The sequence below is a fragment of the Rana temporaria genome, chromosome 3 (genome assembly GCF_905171775.1).
Source record: "Rana temporaria chromosome 3, aRanTem1.1, whole genome shotgun sequence".
In the NCBI taxonomy this organism is placed as follows: domain Eukaryota; kingdom Metazoa; phylum Chordata; class Amphibia; order Anura; family Ranidae; genus Rana; species Rana temporaria.
Window position 1 is genome coordinate 461,230,890 of NC_053491.1, and position 10,906 is coordinate 461,241,795.

General features: G+C 44.5%; 1 protein-coding gene and 2 non-coding genes across 3 annotated transcripts; all 3 read right to left on the reverse strand.

Moving 5' to 3' along the window:
• Window positions 1-1,591: 1,591 nt before the first annotated feature.
• TRNAT-AGU lies at window positions 1,592-1,665 on the reverse strand. Its single transcript has one exon. It is a non-coding gene; the product is annotated as a tRNA-Thr (tRNA).
• A 3,540-nt stretch (window positions 1,666-5,205) lies between these two features.
• Window positions 5,206-6,252, reverse strand: LOC120930948 (ADP-ribosylation factor 1-like). The gene has a single exon (XM_040342081.1). It carries the CDS (start codon window positions 5,916-5,918, stop codon window positions 5,340-5,342), a length of 579 nt encoding a protein of 192 aa, XP_040198015.1. The 5' UTR covers window positions 5,919-6,252; the 3' UTR covers window positions 5,206-5,339.
• Window positions 6,253-9,730: 3,478 nt separating this feature from the next.
• On the reverse strand, window positions 9,731-9,804 carry TRNAT-AGU. Its single transcript has one exon. It is a non-coding gene; the product is annotated as a tRNA-Thr (tRNA).
• Window positions 9,805-10,906: the final 1,102 nt, after the last annotated feature.

Consider the following 10,906-nt stretch of genomic DNA (forward strand, 5'->3'; position numbering starts at 1 on the left):
TCCAAAACCGATGAGAATGGACCGAGGTTCAGTTTCATTGGTCCAAACCGACTGTGTGTACGGCCCATCGGTCTTTTGTCCTTCGGACCAAAATTTTAAAACTTGCTGTGACGGTATTAGAATGATATCCCCGTCAAAGTCTTCCCTTCTCCCCATAAAAAAAATCACCCCAATATTCCACGAGGAGGGATATTCCTGGAATCACCCAATAAGCCACACATGGGTTAGGCTGGGTTCACACTACGGTTTTCCCGTCCGTCAGCCGCATACGATTTATATGAAAAAACGTATGCGGCTGAAACGGACGGGAACGTATGGAACCGCACACATGTGCGTTTTCCATTGACATTAATGTTAAAGGAAAACGTATGCGGTTGCCATACTGTTTTAAAAACGACCGCAAAACCGTGGTTGAACACGGTTTTGGGTACGTTTAAAAAACGTTTTGCCAGCAAATCGTACGCACCCGGATGCATCTGAGTGCATACGATTTGCAATGCATTCTCTATCTATACGTTTTCCCGTCCGGGCCCGTACGTTTTCAATACTGAAATCGTATGCGGCTGACGGACGGGAAAACCGTAGTGTGAACCCAGCCTTACGCTTACTGCTGGAACAAGACAGCCTTTAATTTTATAACACAGAGCTTATATGTAATTTCCAAACTGTTACAATGACAAATCTCCGCCCCCTCACACTGGGGCTTCCATACAGATCATGGGCAGACATTTCGGAGCCGATTCTGAAAACACATTTTCTTTAGATAATGATATCAGTGAAGGTAATTACCACAATGAAGCAATCAGAATAATTAACATGAGCCCCTTCTAATCACAGTAAACAGTAACCACAGGGCTTCTTCACACAACACACTAGACCATTTACCCTTTGAACTAGGACTGGCTGAGGAAAGGTCATTACCATATCAACAGCCTGTTAGCCGAGGAATGAGTCACACCTGAAATCCTCTAACACACACAGCATAACGAGCAGGGAGAATTAAACTGAAGCATCCTTCACACTTGCTTTAAAATCGAACCAATGGATGGCTGACCATCGGTCCAAACCGATGGTTAGTACATAAAAGCATCGGTTCAGAATCAATTCGACGCATGCTTGGAAGCACTGAACTTCGTTTTTTTCAGCACGTCGTGTTTTACGTCACCGCGTTCTGAACCGATCGGATTTTGAACCGATGGTGTGTACACACATCAGGCCACTTCAGCGGTGGACCGATGAAAACGGTCCGTCGGACCATTCTCATCGGATGAACCGGTCGTGTGTTGTTTTTATCTGCAACCCTTTAACCTCTTAGCACCAGCACCTCCTGGCCCTTTAAGAGTTTTATGACACTGGGAGGCGGGAGTGCGGCTTAATATCACGTGACCACTTTGATTGGCTGTCACGGTGGTCACATGATCAAAATACTTCCAATCACAAGCTTTCGGGTTAGACGGCGGTAACTGTTCCGGGAGCGTGCGTGCTCTCAGCACAGGTGTAGTGGCAGCAATTGACGCAAATATGCGGCCCCCTCGGCTCTAAGGACCAGGTGCCAAGAGGCCGCATGTTTGCATATAGGTTAAGAAAAAGCAGGCACTGCTGAGATTCGAACTCAGGATCTCCTGTTTACTAGACAGGCGCTTTAACCATCTAAGCCACAGCGCCCTACACAGTGCAGGTGATTGAATCCTTGCTTTTCTGTCTAAGTAATCTTTTTTTATAAATCTCTTTATTATTTTTTCTCATATACAACATACAAGTATACATTTCACATTTCATATTCCGTTAAAATCACATAAATAGCCACATTCCCTTACATACTTCACATTTGTGTCTTCTTCCGTTTACCTCCTTTTTATCCTTTTCTTCCATTGGTGTAGTTCCATCCCAATTCCCTATCCCCATACCCTGAGGCTGTTGTCACGTTTTCTATCCAATTTGCCCATATTTTCTTATATTTCTCCCCATTTCCTCTATTATAATATGTCTCTTTATACAATGGCAAATTACTATTTATCAAGTTCTTCCATTGCGCCACCGAGGGGGCTTCCACTTTCTTCCAATTTAACACTATTGCCTTTCTTGCGTAGAAGAGCAACAGACCCACCTGTATTCTTCTTTCTATAGGGGCCCTAATTTCCTCTATTAAACCTAACCGGCAGATCTCTGCTCTAGGTCGAGTTGAACTAATGTCACTTCATCAATTATTTTCTAAACCTCTCTCCAAAACCACCTTATCTTTGGGCAGGTCCAGAATATATGTATAAAATTTCCCGGAATACCTGCATATCTCCAACAGTTTTGAGAATTTGATGGAAATATTTTAAACAACTTATATGGTGTATATTAGATCATATGTGTTATTTTAAATTGGATTAATTTTTTTCGAAGTGAGACTAGGACCTGAAAAGGGAATTTATATATCTCCCCCCACTTTTCTGATGACACTTTTTGGACATCTCTCAACCAACATCAAAGTGGAGGTTCACCCTATAAAAAAAAATGTCTTTATTTTGTCTTATCTTTTTTTTATTACTAGTAATGATGGCGATCAGTGACTTTTAGCGGGACTGCAATATTGCAGTGGACAAAGCGGATACATATTTGAAACTTTTGACCCTTTTTTGGAACCAGTGACATTATTACAGTAATCAGTGCTAAAAAATATATACACTGCCCCTATACAAAATAGGGGATAGATTTATGACATTATTATTTGTTTTACTAGTAATGGCAGCGATTTGTGATTTTTATCGGGACTGTGACATTTTGGCGGACATATCGGACACTTTTGACCCATTTTTGGGACCATTGGCATTTATACAGCGATCAGTGCTATAAAAATGCACTGATTACTGTGTAAATGCAGGGCCGATCTGCCATATAGGCTCACTATGCAAGCCGCTTAGGGCCCCGCAAAGCTGTGGAGGGCCCCCCCAAATTACTAGAGGCCCCGCCTGGTGAGAAGTCATTTTCGGCCCCTCACCCCGCTTTTCAACTTGCTGGCTGCATGGGAGAAGAGGTGAGAAGTCAGCACCCCCTGCTTCTCACTTTAATGTAAGATGTTATTTCCAACAGCAGAACACCTCTTCCCCCCTTTTCCCAACTTTAATCTTTAATGTGACATGTCACTGTCGGCATGCCTCCCCCCCCTCCCCCCCAGACATTTTGCTTGGTATGAACACATGAACTCTCTTCTCTCCCCTGAGAGACCTGGGATTTGTGTGTTTACACACACAGATCCTGGTTCTTGCTCTGTCACGAGTAGGGGTGCAACGGATCAAAGAACGATCCTCGGATCAGGAGTCATGGATCGGATCATTTTCGGATCAGCAAAAATAATGATTTATGAAAAAAGTCGGATTCAAGTCTGGGCTCTCGCTGGGCCAATGTCCGCAAGGACAACCGCGACCTCACTGCCACATCTCAGTTCATGTGAGCATTCCATATTACAGTCAAAGTAAGTACTAGGTAAGGGGCGGGCCAGGCAGTAACAGGAGAGCCAGCACCAATCAGTGAGCAGAGACGGGACATCCCATCCAACCAATCACAGCCGATCTGTGATTGGTTGGGGTGGAGCAAGATGGCTGCCGCTCCGGAGCTAGGCCGAAGCCGGGGACTTCCCTACGGCTGAGGCTCCGGAGCGCTCCGCTGATCGCGTGGTGTGCCGATCCGAACGGGGTGACCCATTCAGATCACGGATCAGTGACGATCCGTTGCACCCCTAGTCACGAGTGATCGCTGGTGCATCGGCTCTGGTCACATGCTGCAGGCGAAAAAGGCGGAGCAACGTAAGGTAACGTTGTTTCGCCCAGCCGTGCCATTCTGCTGCAGTAAAACTGCGGCGGCTGGTTGGCAAGTGGTTAAACCACAGATAATCAACCCAATACCGAATGTATTTCCATACTGTATGTTACTTTAGAAGCAAATTCCATTGTTGTCACTTTGCAATGGCTTACATAATCAAATTTTTCATTTAAATCAATAACATTCTATCCGCATAGCTCAAATAGGGAATCAATATAGACTCAGTAGAACAGATATGTTACTGAATCCTCCAATTTAAAAAAAAAAAAAAAAAAAAATTTTAATTAAATTAAAATTAAAGTATTGGTAGTGCACTCCCAATATAAATGGGACAAAGTGTTGAATATATAAATAAACAGTTGCGCTAATTGTTGCAATCTATATTCAAATCAAAAATATATAAACAGTGCCATCAACATGATTTAATTTCTTTAAAGTGTGCAGTGAAAAATCAAAGCATGAAAACCATAATCCTTAAACCTTTATTTCAATGTGTGATTTTATCTGTGTGGTTTTGGATAAAAAAAAAAATAGACCCTCTATTATTAAATCTTTGAGCGAAATCACGAATTTCTGATCCTACAAGCAGTCCTTTCAATGGGGTTTTCCACAGTTGTAAACCATTACAGACCACTTAATGCCAAAGATAAACCTATAATAAGGCTTACCTGTAGCCACCCAGGATACCTCCTAAACCTGTACAGTTTAGGAGATATCCCCTGTCCCCTGTATGTCCCGATGTCAACAGCACATGCGCACTGGGGCAAACTGAAGCAATGACACGTTGCTTCAGTCCGTGTGCTGTTACCGGCGGCTCCCACGCACATGCGCCGGAGTGACGGCCTTTGCGGCTCTGGCCAATCACAGTGCCAGAGCACGCAATACCAAGAAGTCACTCCAGGAGAGTTGTTGCTGCCGAAGGGGGGACAAGGACAGCTGCGGGGGCTTTGATGTAAGGTAAGTGCTATGCATACTTGCTCATTATGCCTTTGTCTTCCAGGTTTTTTTTTTTCGCAGGGTTTACAACCACTTTAAACACAGACACAAAACCTTTGCTTTGATAGTCTCACATGGTAGAGACAACAGGGGGAGCTGGAGCTCTTTGGATTTCACGGTTCCTCTGCTCCTTGGCTTGTAAAGAACAAGTTGATAACCGTGTAATAATGCTGTACACCAGGGGTCTCCAAATATTCTAAAAAAAGGGCCGGTTTATTCTCCTTCAGACTCTTGGAGGGCCGGACTTTGGCCAGCGGGAGTGAAAATTTTCCTGGCATCAGTGAGAGTAAACATCTGGTATTAGGGGGAGGAATAGTGCCCCATTGCTGGTATCATAGGGAGAAATGGTGCTCCATTGTCGGTGTCAGATGGCAGAATAGTGTCTCGTATCATTGGGAGGGAAAGTGCCCCAAGGGCTGGATAAAGGCAAGAAAAGGGCCACATTCCGCCCTCGGGCCACAGTTTGGAGACCACTGCTGTACACTCTTCCAGCTCGTTGGACAAGAAAAGACAACTTAACATGGATTGACATGAATTTAGCCCTCTTGGCAAGTCTTGTTCTTTTGAAACTGCTTCACAAAGTTGGTGAAGACCTCCAGCCCCTCCACCAGTCCTTCCCCATTGGTTGCACAGCAACCCTGGATGTGCCACTGATGTCCTTTTATCTTTGCCAGTCCCAACTGTTCCGCCAGCTCCATAGGTTTCATGGCACCTGGGAGATCTTGCTTATTGGCCATGAACAGAAAGGGCACACCTCTCATTTTATCATCCTCCAGCATAGCACTGAGTTCTGTCCTGGCTTCATCAAACCTCTCTGTATCGGCACTGTCCACCACAAAAATCAACCCATCTGTATTGGGATAGTAGTGTCTCCACAGGGCTCGAATTTTTCCTTGACCAGCTACATCCCAGACAGTAAAGGTCACATTACGGATGGGCTCCACAGTCTCAACGTGGAACCCGATGGTTGGGATTGTACATACTGTCTCATTCAATTTCAGCCTGTAGAGGATGGTAGTCTTTCCAGCAGCGTCCAGACCCAACATCAAGATCCGAGCCTTGGTGCCAGAGAAGCTCATAAGAGCTTGGTAAAGGCTGCTGAGGAGGGCACCCATATTTGCAGATGTAGACCTTATCTATTTCTTCTGAAATCTGTCTGCTCTGATGTCTGTAGCTCTGCATATTCCTAGTAAGCTCCATTACCGTATATATACACAAGATCTCTTCCCTGGCCAAACCCAAGAAAGGAATTTCCTGGTTGCTCTCTAGTTCCGTACTATGTTGGAAGATTCCTCTATAACCCACTGTGACAGTGTCGAAGCTGACAGCAGCACAGGAAGTGATGTTGTTAGCACAGCATTCAAAACAGAAACAACTTTATTGTAAAGAAGCCCTTTAATTGATAGAGACGTCAACCATTGAAGCCATATTTGCAGATGTAGATTAACTGTCCCTTCTGAAATCTCAATGCTCTGATGTCTGTAGCTTTGCATACTCCTAGTAAGCTAGTAAGCTCCATTGCCATATATATATATATTAGGGCTTTGCAAATGAACTTTTAATTAATTGATTAATCTTTAATTTTTTTGATCGATCAAAATCTTTTTAATCGATTAAAATTCTTTTAAATGGTACTCACCTCTCCGCCGGCTTATGGGCCTTCAGGGAGTTCCGTCGGAGATCCAGTAACGTCACGGACACTTTGCTTGCCATGTCCATCTGAAGGGCTCCTTTGCTGTGCCTTCACATCTCACTATGGAAGTTGTGATAGTTCCCTTCATGGGACATCTACATGCCGACGGACTGATGTTAACCTCTCCTCATCTGGATTCAGCAGTGGTATCGTTGTACACATTTTTATACCAGTATCATACCTAGCTACATGTTTTTATGACTGCTTTTGGTACCGTTTGGTAAGAGCATGAAACAACATCGTAATTGTTTGCAAAGAGTAATTGTTTGCAAGTACGATATATATTAATTTAGGTAAAACTTTTTTATTGTATTATGAATAAAAATAATTTCAGGAGTTTATCAGATGTGTCATTCAACCATTTTGTATTTATTTTTTGAAAGGTAAAAGGTTAGAATTGTTTTCAGATTATAAATGCTTTTTTTTGTTCACCTGCCTCTTGAGTATTGACCACAAGTTCTCAATGGGATTAAGGTCTGGGGAGTTTCCTGGCCATGGACCCAAAAGTTCCATGTTTGGTTACCCAGGCCACTTAGTTATCACCTTTTCCTTATAGCAAGGTGATCCATAATGCTGGAAAAGGCATTGTTCCTCACCAAACTGTTCTTGGACCGTTGGGAGAAGTTGCTCTCGGAGGATGTTTTTATACCATTCTTTATTCATGGCAGTGTTTTTAGGCAGAATTGTGAGTGCGACTCTCCCTTGGCTGAGAAGCAACCCCCTCACATGAATGGTCTCAGGATGCTTTACTTTTGACATGACACAGGATTGATGGTAGTGCTCATTTTTTCTTCTCTGGACAAGGTATTTTCCTGGATGCCCCAAACAATCGGAAAAGGGGATTCACTGGAGAAAATGACTTTACCCCCAGGGCTGTCTTAATGAGAGGGCACACATGGGCACTGCCCAGGGGCCCCAGCTGCACTTTCCCCAAAGCAGCTGGTCCTTCAGCCCACGCTGCCCCGAAATTGGGGGCCCCATGATGGCACTGAGAGTGATGGATACACAGGGGAGGCAGGCTGGCAGCGATGTACCTTGCTGTGCAGAATGATACCTATTATTTCACAGCCAGCAGGGAGGGGCAGGGCCATAGCGCCAGTAATGCTCTGACACCACCCCATGCAAGTGGCTACTTTGCTGCCCATCTTGACACCATGCCATCCTCCAAAAGTCTTCACCTCACTGTGCGTGCAGATGTACTCACGCCTGCCTGCGGCCATTCCAGCAAGCTCTGCACTGGTGGTGCCCCGATCCTGCAGCTGAATCCACTGTTGGAGACGGTCTTGGCTCTTGCTGGATTTTTTTGGGGTGCCCTGAAGCTTTCTTCACAACAATTGAACTCCTCTCCTTGAAGTTCTTGATGATCCAATAAATGGTTGATCCAAAAAGCATGGGAATCGGACTCAACACATTTTAGACTCTATGGGCCAGATTCAGAAAGATCAGCGGATCTTTCTGCTGGCGTAACGTATTTCATTTACGTTACGCCGCCGCAAGTTTTTCAGGCAAGTGCTTTATTCACAAAACACTTGCCTGTAAAGTTGCGGCGGCGTAGCGTAAATCACCCGGCGGAATTCAAATTTAGCGGGTAGGGGGCGTGTATCATTTAAATTAAGCGCGTCTCCGCACCGAACGAACTGCGCATGCGCTGGCCGAGACTGAATCCCAGTGCACATGCTCCAATTGACGTCGGCAAATCATCATGCTTTCGACGTGAACGTAAATTACGTCCAGCCCCATTCGCGAACGACTTACGCAAACGACGTAAAAAATTCAAATTTTGTCGCGGGAACGACGGCCATACTTAACATTGGCTGCGCCTCATAGACCCAGGGGTAACTATAAGCCGGAAAAAGCCTAACGTAAACGACGTAAAAAAATGCGCCGGGCTGGCCTACGTTTGTGAATTGGCGTATCTACCTAATTTGCATATTCTATGCTGAAATCAACGGAAGCGCCACCTAGCGGCCAGCGTAAATATGCAGCCTAAGATACGACGGTGTAAGACACTTACACCTGTCGGTTCTTAGGGATATCTATGCATAACTGATTCTATGAATCAGGCGCATAGATACGACCGAGCGTACTCAGAGATACAACGGCGTATCAGGAGATATGCCGTCGTATCTCTTTCTGAATCTGGCCCCATGATGATAACTACTAGTTTAGTTTGACTCACCCATCAAGTGCTAACCACATTTATGGCCGAAGTGTCAGCCATCCAAAGTTTGCACTCCAAAGTTGGCGCAACTTAGGAGCAGGGCTGGTGCAAGGATTTTAGACATCCTAGGTGAAACCTCTTTTTGCCGCACCCCCCCTGACTCCAACCCCTTTGCCCTGCCTATGTATACCCCACCTTTTTAATGAAACGCCCATCAAATGCAGCCTCACCAGCGCCCATCAAATGCAGCTTCACCTGCGCCCATCAAATGCAGCCTGCAAGCGCCAATCAATGCAGCCTCACCAGTGCCCATCAATGCAGCCTCACGAGCAACCATAAAATGTAGCCTCACCAGCGCCCATGAATGCAGCCTCACCAGTGCCCATCAAATGCAGCCTCACCAGTGCCCATCAAATGCAGCCTCACCAGCCCCCATCAAATGCAGCCTCACCAGCGCCCATCAAATGCAGCCTCACCAGCTCAAATGCAGCCTCACCAGCCCCCATCAAATGCAGCCTCACCAGCGCCCATCAATGCAGCCTACTAGTGCCCATCAATGAATGTTTGCTTGCTTCCATTCATTCAGGAGTTGGGACACAGACACAGTCTTCCGCCGCCACTGTGCCTCTGACACTATGTGCGAACGGAGCAGCGGTTGCCTACCGATGCTGAGACTTAGTTGCATGTTGCAGACAGAAGAGAGTGGGAACACCAGTGGCCGGACGTCCCTAGGCAGCAGTGCGCCCTAGGCGGCTACCTAGTTTGCCCTGTGGTAGCACTGGCCCTGCTTAGGAGTCGTACAAGTGTGAATGGAGCCTAAATCAACTCCCCTTGCTGTCTTCTGTACAGCAGAGCTCAGTAATAATGTAGGAAACACTGCCATACATACTCATAAACAGTGCACTGTGTAAACTGCAGTGTATGTTGTGGATGAGGGGTGAAAACAACCTACAACAGTAACAGGTAAATTATTGGATATTGTTCACAGCAGCACACAGTTTGTTTTTATCTATTGACATTTTATAACCACAAAGCCCATTTTTCTGTAGTGGAATTACTCTTTAAGAAAAGGCAGGCACTGCTGAGATTCGAACTCAGGATCTCCTGTTTACTAGACAGGCGCTTTAACCATCTAAGCCACAGCGCCCCATGCTGGTAGGTTAGCATTGCCTTTCTTTGCCTAAGTAATCTAGTAAATCTCTCTATTTTTTTTTTTTTATGTGTGTATACATATTTTGTAAAAAAATATCTGTGATCATATATCGAAATATATAACATTTCTGTATTGGGTTCAGATACTTTAACCACTTTTGCTCTAACCACGATGCTTAGAAGGCCGCAAAATATAAAATTGCAGGTTTAGGTTAACCTCTTCCAACCCAGCCTCAGCATCCCTTTAACAACTTAAGGACCAGATGGATTTGCACCCTTAATGACCAGGCCAACTTAACTGGCCTGCACAGAGTCCTGACCTCAACCCGATAGAATACCTTTGGGATGAATTAGAGTGGAGACTGCGAGCCAGACCTTCTTATCCAACATCAGTGCCTGACCTCACAAATGCTCTTCTGGAAGAATGGTCAAACATTCCCATAGACACCCTCCTAAACCTTGTAGACAGTTTTCCCAAAAGAGTTAAAGCTGTTATAGCTGCAAAGGGTGGGCCAACTCAATATTGAACCCTACGGACTAAGACGCCATTAAAGTTCATGTGCCTGTATAGGCAGGTGTCCCAATACTTTTGGTAATATAGTATACATTAGACATGTGCAGACTGGAATATTTAGTTTCTTTTTTTCTTTTTTGTTTGCAAAATAAATTTATTTAGTTACTCCCGAAAATCGTTTTGATTTATTTCGTTTTTCGTTGGGGGATAGCTTTCGTCCGAAAATCCAATAATACTTGGTTTCTGTCGAATGGTCAAAAGAATATTCGCCGGAACGTCGAATCTTTTTTGGTTTCTGTCGAATGGTCAAAAGAATATTCGACAGGACGTCGAATCTTTACGTCGAATCGTACATTTCCGTTCGAATATTCCGCCTACAAGAATTCTAATGTTGTATGACTAGTAATAATGTCGAATCTTTTCTCTATAATGTCGAACCTATTTTCTCATAAATCGAAATCTATTCTCTGTAATGTCGAATCTATTATTTTTATAGTGTCGAATCTTTTCTCTATGATGTCGAATCTTTTCCCTATAATGTCGAATCTCTCTATATCAAATTTTTACCGCAACGAAAACGAAA